Below are 15,481 nucleotides of genomic sequence, written 5' to 3' on the forward strand. Positions count from 1 at the left end.
CTCAGCATGCAGCATTTCAAGCCCCCCGCCCAAGCCAGCCACATGGGGGAGGGGAAGAAGAGTGAAGTGTCCCCAAGTAACATCAACATCCCAGTCAAAAGGTCTCGGCAGACCCCAACATGGAGGTGCCAAGAGAGACTTTGAGCTGTGCACCCTCTGGGCTGCCCAACACCCACAGCCTCCCCCCCCCGGGTGAAACACTCTGCCCAAGACGGCCAGGGGGAGCCAGTAGGGAAGGCTGTGCCCATCAAGCAAGGGAAGGAAGGAAGGCCACGAGGGCCATCGGAGGGACTCGGCGGGCGCTCCTGGGCTCAGGAGGAGCAGCAGAGTTTCCAAAATGAAATGGACATTTCTAGAGCAAAACGCAGTGGACAAGAGCAGCAGCATATTTACACCCCTTCCTCAACTCGGGGTCACCCAAGAGATGCAGGGCGTGAATCCCGTCTTTTCCTCTCTCCAGGCAGGCAGGCCAAAGGCAAGTGCCCACCGCAGCCACCTTGCGGTGCCGCCTTCCCTGGAAGCATAAAAGGACCCCGACCCCACCAAACCAACCAAGCCCGTAGGGAAGAGAACAAAACTGGGGAGGGGAGGGGACTGTGAGGGAGGAAAGGGCTGGGGGTGGCCTATTCCTTGGCACGGCCAATGATGGCCAAGATGTACAGGAAGATGTTGATAATGTCCGTGTAGAGGTTGAGGGCCGCAAAGACATACTCCTCCTGGCTGATGGCCAGCTGCTTGTTCCCCAGGATCAGCTGTGTGTCCACCGCCAAGAACTGCAACAAAGAAGTGGCTGAGTTAGTCCCCAGCAGCTCCAATGGATGGCCGACTGAGGGGAGGGAGGGGGGTCTTCCGCCAGCCCTCAGGCCTTTCCCTACTCTAAACCTCCTGCATGGCAGCCCCTGCCGCTCCACGAGAGAAGAGACCCCTCCCTCTTCCCAGGGTGCCACAGACACTCACGCAGGTGAAGAGCAGGGCCCCAAGGGACGCATAGACGATCTGCAGGATGCGGTTCCGGATGAAGATGCAAAGGATGGCGAAGATGAACAGGACCATCAGGCAGACGATCAGCACGCCGCGGCAGGAGGTGAAGTCGTACTTGGTCTGCAGGAGGGGAGGGGGCCACAAGGCAAGTTCAAGGGGTTTGACATCCAGGCTGCTTTCCCAAACTGACCCCGCTCACACACATTGCAGAATGCAGAGGCTTTAAGGGAGCGAATGGGCGACAAGTCCAGGAATACAGGAATCCTGGACTCCTCTGGCACAGGCACGGGGGCTTCACCGGGAATCTCGCTCTCGGGCCTTTCGTTCCCCCAGAGCAGCAGCGCCAATGGGCAGGGGAAATTCTGGGGTCCAAGGCAAGCGAGTACTCCCCAATCCCTCCTGCAAACATGTGACCCCGACTTATGTCTGGACGCCACGTGGCCCAATTCCCCCATCTCAGTGGAAGCAGAGGGCCCCCACCTGCAAGGAGAAAATGACGACGGTGAAGCACACGGTAGTCGTGATGCCCACGGCCATGATGACGGCATCTGTGTCGTAGAAACTGGCAATCATGCCCACCATGTAGGAGAGACTCAACGTCAGGATGGACTGTAGGGGGAAGGGAGGGTGTTAATGCCTCCACCAGGGCTTGGAGGGGGACCTCCTCCCTTCCTTGCGGGGCTTCTCCTGAGAGCCAGCCAGACCCTCCAAGCCCTCGGGGAGAGCAGCCCCAATCTCGCCCTACCAGGGCGATGAGGTTCCATGGGTGCTTCCTCCGGAACTCCCCACAGCAGCTCAGGACGATGAGGGAGATGAAGAAAACCGCGTAGGAGACGTAGTACGTCCAGACATTCCTCCGCACAAAGCCTTTCACGTCCTTCACAAAGGTGAAGATGGCCACAAAGGAGAAGGTCACCGAGAGCTGGATGGTCAGCACCAGGAAAACCTGCGGGCACAAGGGCAGCAGCTCAGCCTGGTCACCAGTGGCGGAAAGTGCTCCTGCAGGGCAGTCCTCTGGGGCACCGGGAGAGGGAGGGATCCAGTTGACCAAGGAGGGGGGACAGTCCTCTCCCCTGCCTGGACTTTCCAACAAGAGGCACCCGACTCTCTTCCACGTAAGCTGAGCTGCTCACAGGAGATACAGCGGGGACCCCATCTACCTCAGCTTTGCCCAAGAGCCTGCCCAGCCCTTTCTTGGACAGTGGGGGAAGTCCACCGGTGGGAGCCCTTCCCTCAAAGTGGAGAAGGAACACGGAGACCCCGCTTCGTCCTGTCCTAAGGAAGTTCTGGAGATCCTCTCCTCTAGACTGTGTCCTTTTTCTGCAAGAGGAGACCAGAAGGTCTATGGAGGAAGGTCCATTGTGTTCAGGTAGGGTTCCCCGCCTTCTGGCCGAAGAACCATTCCCTTCTTCTTACACGGAGTGGACAAGGAGCACGTTCCAAGAGGAGAGTCTTAGGCCCCCTAAGCTGAGCCTCCCCTCTGTGGGGCTTCCAAGGGACACCAGCTCTGACCAGAGAGGCCTCTGACCACCTGCAGCCTGGCCCTGGGCAGGGTGGCAGCATTCAAAGGGTCAGCCTCTCACCCAACCAGCAGCATGCTGGCCACAGCTCAACCAGCCCTGCAGTGACCATCCTGCTGACCTTGCGAATGAAAGCCTGCCGGACGACCTTGTCATCCCAGTTGCTGGGGGTGAAGCCCTCGTTGTCGTAGTAAGAAGGTGGACCGTCCTCATGGTGGTAGTTCTGCATCGGCTCTGTGCAGAAACAGCAATGCAGGCAGACTGAGTGGCTCTCTGTACGGCCCCTGGACAGCCTGTTGCAGGTGGTGCAGGTGGGCACCTGCTCCCCAGGTCACACAGAGGGCGCCCCCTTCCACCCAGTCAGAATTCAGGAGATGTCACACACACACACGAGGGGGCTGCTCACGGCCAGTGGATCCCTTAGGACTCACTCCATGGCCCAGATTGGGGGAGGGCAGAGCCACTGAGGCTTCGCAGAGGGCCCCGTGCCCAGGAAATTCCCCCCTTCCCTCTGCCCACCAGGGCACAACTTACCAGGTGGGCTCACAGGTGCTCCAGGGTGCGGCTGCACGTAAGGACCCTGTGGGTAGGGCCCTTGAGGGTACGCAGCTTGTGGATAAGGTCCGTAGGCCACGGCCTGGGGGTAGGGAGAAACCGGGTAGGGGCTCGGAGGATAGCCGGTCTGGCCATAAGGTGAAGGCTGGAACTGGCCCTGTGGGTGGGGAGCCACGGGATACGGTGCCTGAACGTAGCCAGGGGCCATCGGAGGCTGCGGGCCCGGGTAGGTGTCCCCTGCCACCAGGAAGCTCTTCTCGTGCGACATGGCGGTGATGCTGGGAGCTGCAGGGGAGGAGAGGGAAGCAGGTGAGGCCGTGTCAGCATCTGTTACAGTCCTTCCTTGTCCTGTCAATCCCCCCTCCAAAAAAATCCCAGGAGGAAAACCAGCCACCACCCCCAACCCAAACAGGCTTCCTGACCAACTGGGACGCCCTAAAGAGATCCTAGGGTTTCCTCTCCTCATCCACCACCTCCCACCAGTGCCCACTGACCCCCAGTGCCCAGGAAGCTGCTGGGAGGAAAGTTAGGGAGAGGAGGAGAAGTTTGGGAGGACCCCCCACACACCACTCGTTCACACAGGTATCCCCTTTCAAGACCCTCCCAGGCTGAGGCTGGGCATTCTGCCAAGGCCTCCAGAGCAGCTCATCCTTCCCTGGGGGGGGGAGAGGAGGGCATTTCCCCCCCCTCATGGTATCCCATCTGGGGACCTCCCCTCCCCTATCCTGCCCCGTGGTCTTCAGCGCAGCCAATATTAAACCCCCCTCCCCCCAAGAGAACAGAACCGGATGGCTCTCTAAAGGAAGATGGAGCAGTAGGGATGGCCAAAGCAATTTAGCAAGAAATTTTAACTTATGGCATTAAAGCCTTTAAAGGTCACAGAGGGATTAACTCATCAACTTTGTTCCAGCTCTGGTTAAGGCAGACACAATTTCTGTCTTTCTCTCTGTGTGTGTGTGTGTGTGTGTGTGTGTGTGTGTGTGTGTGTCTGTGTCTGTGTCTGTGTACGCGTGCAAGCACATGCCCATTTTTCTTGCTTTTCCCAGGAAGTGGCCTTGGGCCTCCCTTCAGCTATATCCGCCCTCTTCTAGCCGGCAGCCCTGAGATTTTGGGGACTTTTTTAGATTAACCAGGATTAACCAGGTTTGGCAGATTCTGACAGTGGCAACAGCTTTTGACTAAGGGTTGCAAGGTCTCCTTCCCAGCAGCAGCTGCTGCAGCAGCAGGAGGCCCCCCTGCAGTATTCTCCACCTCCCGTTGTGGTCTGTCATGTGGGGCTCCCCGAGTGACCGAAGCCAGCTCGGCACAGCTCCCGCCTCGGCTATTGGCAGAGGTCCCCTCAAGCCCCACTTGGCCCCTGGAGGCCGTTACACCCGAGTATTGAGGGCACCGGTGCTGAACCGGCGGCCCTTCCTTTGCCAGAGGGAGCGCCTGGGCCCCTTTGGGACCTCGTGGCGCTGGGACCCCATCCAGGTGCTGACCGGATCTGGCCCTGCTTGGCTTTCCATGAGGTCAGCTGGAGCTGCCACGCCAACCGACGAGCCGTAGGGAGTTTCCTCACACACACCCCGCTGCTCATGGGCATCTGCCCTGGGGGGGTCTCGGGGGCCTCCCGAAGGCCCGCTTGGACTCCTGGACAGGCATCTTCAGGAGAGGCAGAGCTGAGCCCCCCGCCACTTCACCAGAAGGGGCGACCGGGCCCCCACCCTGAGGTGATCTAAGCCCATAAGCCACGGCACTCTCAGTTGAGGCTGCCAAGGGCTGGAGGAGCTCAGTGCCCAGGAGGGTGGTGCCAGGAAGGTTCCCCGTTACACAAATACCTGAATCCCAGCCCACTCCAGGCTCCAGGCCTACTGCAACTGTGCAGAGAGGCCGCAGACCCCGGTACCCTTTGCCAGCCTCCCCTCCTTCCCCAGCCCAGCCCGCCTTCAGGGCCCAGGACGCCCTCAGACAGCCTGGCCTAGCAAGGCCAGAACCACCTCCAGTGCCCCTCTGCCTGGCAGGAGCAGCTCTCCAAGGCTGCCACCATGTGTTCTATTATGGGCTCCGTTGCCATGGTGTCCAGCAAACCGTTATTCGTGCTGGACAGGCTTCCGGGGGGGGGGCCTCGACTGGGAGGTGGGGGGGAAAAGGCGCTCCAGTCCTAGAAGCAGGAAGTGCCATGTGGCCAGAGAATCAGCGCATGGCACCCCCAGGGGAGGGCTGGCATTGTGCCCAGATGCCAGCCTGCCTTCCCCCCATCAGCAAGGGTTTCCCTTCACGGCCTGTGCTCCCCAGACTCCCCACCCCCATCAATCCAGAGCCAACAGCAAGAGGGGGGGGGCAAGGCCCCACTATCCCCCCTTCATTGCCTGGAGCTCAGCAGGGGCCGAGGTCCGGGGGGTTACACTTCCAGGGATCCCTCCAAGTCCAGAGGTGCAGCCTGAGTGGCCCGGCCTTTCTATTTTGCAAGCCTAAATCAGGCAGGGTAGGCCTGCCTAGTGGACGGGCTCGTCCCTTTAAGAAATCTGTGCTGTCTTGATGTTGTGAGGTGGCATGCAATTGGGCATCTCACAAAATTTACAAAGATTCAAAAAATAAACTGGAATTTGGAAAATTTTGCAATTTCAGAGGCTCCTGCTCTTTTATCTCTTCATCTGAATAAATTCATACGTTGCCTGATTCTGCCATTCTGGGTGCTTTGCAACTTTATGCTCCAAAAGGGTGCGCCCCCTTCTCAGGAGCCCATCCTTGGACCCCGCAGTATTGGACGACGTTCGTCCAGCCTCCCACCCCGATCCCTTTTTAGGGAAGAAGGGGTGGCCGGCGCACGGCTCCAGGGGGCCCCGCATGAAGCCAGGTGGCCGGACCCTTCTCGGTCGGGGTTCAGGCCAGGGCACAGCACTGGCAGGGCGCTGACCGCTGGAGGGTTGGGGATGGAGAGAGGCCGAGCCTTCTGGCCCTCTCGGTGGCTTTCCATACCATCCACCTGGGCCGGCTTCGGGATTGGCCGGTGGAGGCCGGGGGGGGGGGTTTCTCCTCCTTCCTCCATGACCGGCTCTGGTTGGGGCTGGTAGGAGGGCAGGGTCAAAGCAAACTTTAGAGCTATAGCTATAACATACATGACAAAGAAAAACCAAACAGAAAAGACAGCATTATGTACTATTAAAAGAAAAAATTTGGAAAACCAGAATCAGAACTGCAAATGAATCTGCAAAAGAAGATTTTGAAAAGAGAAATGGAAACAATAAAACACAAACTAAATCTGTGGGATACAGAAAAATTGGCACAGCAAATAAAAAGAGCAAAACAATTTTTTTTTGAAAATGCAAATAAACCAGGAAGATGGTTAACTTATAAACTTAAAAAACAGAAGAAGAAAATGATAATTTAGTAGATGGAAAAAGTTGTGTACAATTTAAAAATGAAGAAATAAAAAAGATAATTAAAGAATATTACAAGGAACTGTATGACATAGAAGAAATTCCAAGAGAGAGAATGACCCAATATCTGGAAGAAAATAGCCTTCCAAAAATTCCAGAAACCTGTAAGGTTATGTCAGAGGAAAAAATAACAATGATGGAAATAACAGAGGCCATAAGAAGACAAAAAAATGAGAAAACACAGGGGCCAGACGGACTGCCGGCGGAGTTATATAAAACCTTACAAGATATACTAAGTGAACCGCTGAAAGATGTTTGTAATGAACTTTTGTTGGAGGCTAAACTCCCAAATACACGGATAGAAGCAAATATTACCTTAATACCAAAAGAAGACTCAGACTTGACACAGATAAAAAATTGTAGGCCGATATTGTTACTGAATGTGGATTATAAAATTTTTACTTGGCAGAGAAACTGAAGATACTTAACTGAATTTATACATTCAGACCAAGATGGGTTTTTTTGCCAGAGACAAATTAAAAACAATTTGAGAGTGATAATGACGTATTAGAATATTATGAACTACATCCATGGAAACAATTGGCATTAATACTTACAGATGCCCAAAAGGCATTTGATAATGTTTCCTGGCAATTTATTATTCAGCAACTACAAATAATGGACTTTGGACAGAACTTTATAAACATGATAAAAACAATATACGATGAACGAACAGCAAAAGTGATTGCGAATCAAGACTATACTGAGAACTTTTGAGATAAGAAAAGGCACAAGGCAAGGATGTCCATTATCTCCATTGTTATTTATTTTCACTTTGGAAGTTTTAAATAGAAATATTAGACAAGATATAAAAATTAAAGGGCTAGAAATAAAAGGTGAAACATATAAATTACAAGCATTTGCTGATGATTTGGTATTTATTTTAGAAGAAGCTTTGCAGATGATTCCTAAGCTACTGGGAAAGATAGAACAATATGGAGAAATGGCAGGACTGAAAATAAACAAGAGAAAAAACGAAAGTAATAGTTAAAAACCTCACAAACAACAAAAAATGTCGGAAAAACAGAATTGCAGATAGTTAAAAAGGTTAAATATCTGGGAACATATTTAACAGCAAGATGTTCAACGATAAAAGAAAATAATTACATAAAATTATTGAATCAAATAAAACTGTATCTGGAAAAATGGAAAAACTTGCAATTGTCAATATTAGGAAGAATTGCTACAGTGAAAATGAACATACTACCGAAAATCTTATTTTTATTTCAAACAATACCTATAAAACTTGAGAAAAAATTCTTTGAAGACTTAAATTCACTAATTTTGAAATTTATTTGGCAAGGAAAGAAAGCTAGAATTAAGATGAAAATGTTACAAGATGCCAAGGAAAATGGAGGATTTGGTCTGCCAAAGTGGGTTTTATATTATCAAGCATAGGTATTAACATGAGTAAAAGAATGGATAACTCTTAGAAATAAAAGGCTGTTAAATCTGGAGGGTCACGATTTACAATTAGGGTGGCATGCTTTTTTATGGTACGAGAAAAATAAAGTTCATAAATATTTCCAAAATCATTATATAAGAAATGCATTATTAACAACATGGGGAAAAATAAAATGTAAAATATATTTGAAAATTCCAGGGTGGTTGTCAACAATGGAAGCATTTGTACACCCAAATGTAGTGAACTTTGAAAAAATCTGGACATATACAGATATTCTAAACTCTGAAAGGAATTTGAAATCTAAACAAGAAATGGAAAATCAGAGTATCAATCTATCATGGTGGGCACATTTACAAATGCAAGCTAGATATAATAAAGATATTAAACTGTATGGATTTTATAAGGAACAAACTGTTTGATAAGACATTGTTAACTTTGGATGAGAAACTAATTAAGACAATGTATAATTTTCTATTAACTTTGAAAATGGAAAGCAAACAAGTTAAAGAAACAATGATAAGATGGGTGAAAATATTTGAATATAGAATTAGAAAAATGGCAAAATTTATGGGAAAGAAATTATAAACTGACAACGTCAACTTCCTACAAAGAAAATTTATATAAAATGTTCTATAGATGGCACCTGCCACCAGCAAGATTAGCAAAAATGTTTTAAAACATGTCAGATAGAAGTTGGAAATGTAAACGTAAGTCAGGCACATATTATCATGTTTGGTGGACATGTGACAAAGTAAAGAATTATTGGAAAAAGGTACATACGTGGCTAGAAAAGATGTTGGGAGAACATGTAGATTTTAAACCTGAACTTTTTTTATTAGGTATAATGCCAGAAAAGACTAACAAACAAAGCTTATATTTCATTTTGCATGTCACAACAGCAGCAAGAATTATATTTGAGCAATACTGGAAAAATGAAGCAATACCATCAGATTAAGAAATAATCAAAAAAATACTAGGATGCGCATAGACAGACAATGAAACTGAAAGAAAAAGAAGAAACAACGAAATATTATCAAACTTGGGACTTATTTTATCAATGGCTAGAGGAAAGAATAAAGGATTAGGAATTAAATATGTATTAGCGATGTAAACTCAGACAGCACGTTGGTTGAAAAATTATTACTGTATGTATGGAAAAAAAATGAATAAAAACTTTTACCCAAAAAAAGGAGGGCAGGGCCGGGGCCCTGCACCTCTCCTTTCCAGCGTGAGACCCCTGGGGAAGCAGCTGTCCAGCGGGGCCTGGTATCATCATAGGCCATGAATCCCACTTGTGCGTCTCCTCGCTGGCTGGACAGGGGATGCCCTGGCAGTGATGGCCGAGGGCCTGGCGGTTGTGAGGCTCTGGCTGGGGAGGAACTGGCTCCCACTCAGTCCTGGCAAGACAGAGTGGCTGTGGGATTTTATCCCCTCCCCGTCCAGGCCCTGGTGATGCTTCATCTTTGGCTCTGGGCGGGTGGCGCTTCCCTGGGCTTGGCTGATGCGCAATTTGGGGGGGTGTCCTCCTGGACTCAGGGCTCCTGCTGAAAGGGCAGCCCTGGCTGGAGAGGCCTTTGCATCGATCTGTCTGGGGGGCCACTTGCGACCAGGAAGCCTTGCTCATGGTCACTCATGCCTTGGTCTCACACACACGCGCGTCTGGATTACTGTGATTATCTCCACATGGGGCAGCCCTTGAAGACCACCCAAAAACTTCAGCCGGTCCAGAATGCGGCAGCAGCACCCACACAATAACATGGCAGCGCCAGCTCTCTTGCGGCAGCTGCACTGGCTCCCAGTTCCTTTCTAGGTACAGGTCAAGGCGCTGCTAGTCTCAAGAACCGCACTTGGCACAGGGCCAGGTTGTCTGCCTAAGGCACGGGTCGGCAACCCGCGGCTCCGGAGCCACATGCGGCTCTTTGAGCCGTCTCCTGCGGCTCCCAGTCACCCGGTGCGTGCGCACCTCTTCGAACGGGCAGTGCTGCCGCTCGTTGGGAAAGCTGCCGCGGCCCGTTTGCACAGCTGCCGCGTTCATCCATGTTTGGCGAGCGCGGCAGGTCTTCCAACGAGCGGTGGCGGTTTGGAGAGTGCGCACGCACCTCTCCAAACAGCCGCCGTCCCGTTCGGAGGTCTGCTGTGCTCGTCAAACATGAACGAACGCGACAGGTCTCCAAATGGGATGGCGGCGGTTTGGAGAGGTGCGCACGCACTCTCCAAACTGCTACCGTCCTCTTTGCACAGCTGCTGCGTTCGTTCGTGTTTCTTTCAAACGCGGAGGAATGCAGCAGCTATGCAAACGGGGCGGCGGCGGTTTAGAGAGCTGCGCAGCTCCCCAAACCTCCGCCTCCACATTTGAAGAGCTGCTGCATTCATCAAACGCAGAGGTTTGGAGGTCCCGGGAGAGGGGGAGGGCGCTCGGCTGGCTCCGGCGGTGCCCGGGCTGAAGGCGCCGCCGCAACCCAGTGCCCGTCGCCTGCGAGTCCGTCTCTCCCGCCCCCCCCCCGTGTAAGCTGGCGGCACTGGTCAGTGACAGGTGCGTGCAGCTCAGGATGCGGTGCGGGCGTAGGGTGGTGTATTTTTGTTTGTTTTGCGCATGCGCGTGCGTGCCCACATGCACGCGCACATTTTGCGACTCCCACTTTTTTGTGTGTATGACGGAACCGGTTCCGAGTGGCTCTTTTGCTGTTTCGGGTTGCTGACCCCTGGCCTAAGGAGATCTACCCCTCCTACCTGGTGTGAGAGAGAGAACGGGCACACTCCTGGCCCCTTTCCCCCCCAAAACCGTCCTCTAATGGGGGGTCAGCCCCACCTCCCTGACCTTCAGCAGCCCCCCCCTTGGGGTGCCACAGACCGGGCTTTTCCCTCAAGCCTTGCCTGATTAGATGATAGCAAGTTAAGTTGGGTTGCTGCCAGTTTCTTGTTGTTTTACCCGGTTGCGTTTTATAGTTTTTTAAATGAGTTTATATCCCTTTTAATTTTTGGAGCGTTGGCTTTAAAACGGGCAGCTGTGTAAACGCTCTAAAGAAATAAAGCACCCCAGTCCAGCGCTCCTGGCTCGGGGGGGGGGATCTGGGGACCTAACTCTGAGTCAAGAGGGTGCTGGGGGGGCACCGGGGGCCAGGCAGCTCCGGGGGCCAAATGCGGGGGGGGTCCCTCTCAGAGCCCCCCTGCCCGGGTGCAGATGGAAAGCGAGGAGGAAGCGGAACCAGGAGGAGGCAAAACTGCCCCGGAGGAGAAGCCGCCCCGCCGGGCTTCGGGCCAGCCGCTCAGCCGGAGCGGAGGGAGGGTCGGGGGCCGCCAGTTCCGAGCCCGCTCGCGGGGCCTCCTTCGCCGGAGCAATCGGCGCCGGCCGCAGACCAGCCGCGGGCCCCGTCGCAGCTCCGGAGGCCGCGGGCGAGGCGGGGGCTGCGGGCCGGCTGCTGGCAGACGCGGGGAGGAGAGAGACGGCGCCGGGCTCCGCGCTCGCCACCCGCCACCCCCGGGGGAAACCCGCCCGGCGCCCCGCCGAGTGCGCAGAGCCCGCCGAGGGACCGGCCAGGCCAGGTGGCGGCGGCGGCGGCTGCGGGGAGGCGCGGCAGGGGAGGCGGCCGGGCCTCTGCGGGAGCGGCGCCGCAGCGCCCCGAAGCGAGGCCTCCCCTCCCGGGGGCTCCGCCGGACCGACGGCCGCGCCCGGTGCCAGGCAGCGCCGCCCCCGCCTCCCTTCCCGGGGCTGCTGACTCACCGTGGCCTCCGGGACCCCGCAGCGCTCCGGGTGCGCAGGAACGGCGGCGGCGGCGGCGGCTTCCACCCTCCTCCCAGGCCGGGCACGGAGGGGGCGGGGACGGTGACGTCAGCAGCCAAACCTCCCCCCCCCCGTGCACGCAGCACCCCTCCCCCGGCAGCCGATGGGGAACCGGGCAGGGCTGCAGGCGGGGGGGGGGTGGTCTAGGCCGCGGGAGAGCTCCGCACGGGGGGGGCTCCCCTCGCCCAGGGCCTCCTCTCCGCCGGCGCCCCCGGCAGCCCCCCCGCCACAAGCCCCCTCGGGCCCCGCCCCAACCGCTCTCCCGCAGGGCTGGGAGAGCGGGATTCTAACGGGTGTTCCCGGCCGCGGCTGAAGCGGGACCGAGTCTCCCCCGGCGCCCCCGACGGGCTTGCGCGCCCCACGGAAAGGCCGCCTGGCGACACCGCGTCTATTCCGGGGAGGGGAGGGGACCCCCATTTGTGCTCCTGAGACGTCCCCCAAAGCCACTCTCGCCCCAAAGACCCCGTCGGGCTCTTGACCAGCTGGCATCTCTCCACCGAGGATCCCCCCTGGCGCCCTCCAACAGTTCTGACCACCCAGAAGCTTTCGTGGGGCGGCCCGTCCACTAGCTACAATCCTTAGGCAAAGCTTTTTTGCCCCCACCTGGGAAATGCCCCCAGTCTGGATATGAACCAAATGCTGACCGGACACACACACACACACACACACACACACACACACACACATCGTCTGAAATGGCATCAAAACCAGGACTGGAGAAAATGGTTGCAGAACTGCCAAACGCCCCCACACCCCAGAGCAGCAAACACCCCACACTGTGCTGCAGCACTGCACACACAGCACCAGAGGCAACGTTCACAACTTGTGGGGTGCCGTCATACGCTCCAGCCCTGAAGGTCTTGGTCAAGAGAAGGCCGATTCCCACCTACTAGATAACCAGCCAGGCCCACCCCACCACTTGGCCCTTGTCACTACCCAATTCTGTGGGGCCCCACGCCCGAGGGCCCAAACCAGCCCCCTGGCCTTTAGGCATCCCACACCCCAGCAGGCCCTGGGGGGGGGTCCCAGTTTGCTTTCACGCCCTCCCCAGGGCATCTGCTGCTCCTCCCTCCCAGGAGTAAAGGGCCTTTCTCCAAAGCTCCAGGTTGCCTCTGGTCTCCTCTGCGCAGAACGGCAAGGCCCCCAACTGTCCTCCCTCCCAGAGCCCTCCAAGGCCGCCTGCTCCACCACAAACCACACCCAGCTGTGTTGCTGCTGGACTTTCATAACTGCTCCTTGCTAAGCAGGAGGGCTGGCTGGGGGGAGGTCTTCAGGGGGCAGGGTGCCAGTGGCCCAGGCCGCCCACCCTCTCCCAGCCCTCCTGGGGGAGCAGCGCTAGGCCAGGTCAAAGGGGCTTGGAGCAGACCAAGCAAGGCCCGGGGATGATGGCTGGGATGGCTCCCACTAACCGGAGGGCTGTCCCCTTTGCTCCCCAGTCCTAGACGAGAGGCCACCGTAAATGGGCAGTGAGGAAGAAGAATCCCCAATCGGGGGGGGGGGCAGAGAGACCATCTGGACTGGTCATCAAGTTGGAAAAAACAAATATACTGACCACTGATGTCCATCAGTTGCCCTAGGCCAAAACGGAGTGCAACTTCACAAAATCAAAACAGAATGAAACAAAAGCACAGCATTGCACCTTGGAAGATGCCAGCCAGGAGCCGGCAAAACATCAGGATGCCAACTCGTGAGATCATGGCCCATTGAGCTGGAAGCTCATCTCCGTGGGAAGAATTCAAGTCTCTCAGCTCCTTGGCACAGCAAGCTGAAGCGAAACGCCAAACTGGTGCCGCCTTGGGGCATTTGGTTCACTCCTCCAGCCTTTGGGGAAAAGCCCGACATCCCCACACAGGCCCAAACTTTTGGGGGCTGAATCACAGACGCTGCCACGGCAGAGATCCCAGTGTGCGGTCCCCACTGGATCCTCGGCACTGCATCACTGGATCCCGTGAGGACAAAGCCAGCCAGCAGCCATGCTGCAAGCGGTCAGCAGCAGCTGATGCCAGCTCAAAAGGGCAGAGGTGCTTGGGCATATCTGCAGGATGGATTCTGACAGAGACCCACATGAGTGGCCCTTGGAGGCAAAACCCAGCGCAGCAGGACGGCAGGTTCAGCCCAGGAGGTTCTGGGCCAGATGGGAGTGAAGCCAAAATCCCAGCAAGGAACAAAGTGCTTGGCCGAGGCCTGCATCAAATGGCTGTAGCCCAGCAGCCCCCCCCATAGCCCTACTCGGCCGGTTCTCTGCCCTAGGGAGACCAAGTTCTGCCCTCCCCCCCAATCCCATCCTGGCCTTGGCACACAGATGCGGCTGGGGGTGGGGGTGTGAGGAGCTTCAGCCCTATAAATGCAGCTGCCCCTCCTGCTCCCAGCCCAGCCCTGATAGTCCTGACTCTGCCAGCATTTGGCACTCAACTGAACCTCCCACCACCACCACACACACCCCCCAAATTCTTCTCCCTGGCTCCCTCCAACCTCAGCCCTGCTCTGGCAAGACTGGCGATCTGGGGCAGCCCCGACGAACAGCGGCCAGAGGCAGGCCGAAGTCTGCGCCCATCCAAGCGGAAAAGGGAGCAAAGCGCCTGGCCCCTAGCCCCCCCCCCCTCCCCAGTGTCAGGCCACAAGGGAGCCTTGCCAAACTTGCCAGGGCAGCAGCTGCGATCGCAATTCCCGGCGTCTGCCGCAACCGCCGCCGCTCCTCGCCCTCCAAAGCCCGACCGACCCTGTAAGTAGGTCATTACGGGGGCCGCCCCAAAGCAAAGCGGCTTAAAGGGAGAGGGGGCCGAGCGAGCGCGGCCGGCAAGAGAGGGCGAAGCTTAGGAGCCTTCGCGGCTTAGAGCGATTCTAAAATAAAGCCGGAGGCCTTCCGAGATGAGCCTGTTTGGGGAATGCAGCAGCCCTGATCTCTTACCTTCTGCCTTCTCTTCTCCTCGGACATAACCCTTCACCGACTCCCCCCGCCCCCTCCCATTTGTCTAGGCTGCCGACACGGAATAATCCTCGGATCAGGGAAGGGAGCAGCCGGAGCCTCAATCGATCCCAGACTGACGGCTCCTTTCCCTCCCCCGTTTGTCTCAGGCGCCGACTGGCAAGCTGCTGAACCAGACCGGTGGCACCGGAAGCGGCGTTTATGCCACCTGGACCTCCAGGGAAGCTGAAGGGGCCCGTCAGCAGCTCCGCGGAGGCTGACTGCATTTGCAAGTCCAGATGGACCTTGTTTTTTAAAAAAATTTGGGGCTCTTATTTGCTCATGCCCAAAGTTGCAACTGTTAAAGGGTGGCCGCGTCAAACCGATTACATAAATAAAGGAAAAAGGGTGGATTCTGTCACCGGTTCAAGCCTGTGGCATACAGGCAGGCCTCATTTCTTATACGGAGAACCAAAAAGTACACTTTGAGGGTTAAGCAAGTGTAGAATAACAGAATGAAGGGACCTTGGAGGTCTTCTAACCTAATCCAAAACTCTGCTCAAGCAGGAAATCCTGTACCATTTCAGATAAAATGGCTATCCAGGGTCTTCTTAAAAATCTCCAGCGTTGGAGCACCAGAGTTACACTGTGTGTGTGTGTGTGTGTGTGTGTGTCTGAAAACTCTGTACCAGAGGAGACAGCCCCGCCAGCTTCTTTTCAAAAACATCTTCCTCTCCTAACAGGCTTTGCTCCCTGGCTGACCTGAAGCCCTTCCCCTCAATTCAATTAAATGGACCCCTGGACTGACACTGAGTAGTAAACCTGAGGAATGGACATAAAACTCTGAGAGATATAAGAAGTAAACATGCATACATAAAAACGTAAACCTGAGAGATACAAGAAGTAAACATG

At 55.1% G+C, this 15,481-nt stretch overlaps 1 protein-coding gene across 3 annotated transcripts; it reads right to left on the bottom strand.

Annotated features, from left to right (window-relative positions):
- Positions 1-532: 532 nt before the first annotated feature.
- GRINA (glutamate ionotropic receptor NMDA type subunit associated protein 1) lies at positions 533-14,734 on the bottom strand. Of its 3 annotated transcripts, none has more exons than XM_081325846.1 (7): positions 14,573-14,734; positions 3,036-3,341; positions 2,623-2,735; positions 1,727-1,927; positions 1,462-1,590; positions 958-1,101; positions 533-773 (listed from the first exon to the last, which is right to left on the bottom strand). In XM_081325846.1, exons 2-7 carry the CDS (start codon positions 3,322-3,324, stop codon positions 624-626), a joined length of 1,026 nt encoding a protein of 341 aa, XP_081181972.1. In that variant the 5' UTR covers positions 3,325-3,341; positions 14,573-14,734; the 3' UTR covers positions 533-623. The 3 variants fall into 3 exon arrangements, with proteins under 3 accessions (XP_081181972.1, XP_081181971.1, XP_081181970.1); XM_081325845.1 differs by lacking the exon at positions 14,573-14,734 and adding an exon at positions 11,605-11,709; XM_081325844.1 differs by lacking the exon at positions 14,573-14,734 and adding an exon at positions 9,064-9,181.
- Positions 14,735-15,481: the final 747 nt, after the last annotated feature.

The sequence above is a fragment of the Vipera berus genome (genome assembly GCF_964194415.1).
Source record: "Vipera berus genome assembly, chromosome: 3".
In the NCBI taxonomy this organism is placed as follows: Eukaryota; Metazoa; Chordata; class Lepidosauria; order Squamata; family Viperidae; genus Vipera; species Vipera berus.

Excerpts from the sequence above, each read along its gene's own strand:
- GRINA (XM_081325844.1), bottom strand. The coding sequence starts at position 9,166 with ATGGCCTATGATGATACCAGGCCCCGCTGGACAGCTGCTTCCCCAGGG. Across the intron at positions 1,102-1,461 it reads TCGTCATTTTCTCCTTGCAG|ACCAAGTACGACTTCACCTC; the intron begins GTGGGGGCCCTC and ends CCCCTCCTGCAG. Across the intron at positions 774-957 it reads GGGCCCTGCTCTTCACCTGC|TTCTTGGCGGTGGACACACA; the intron begins GTGAGTGTCTGT and ends TCTTTGTTGCAG.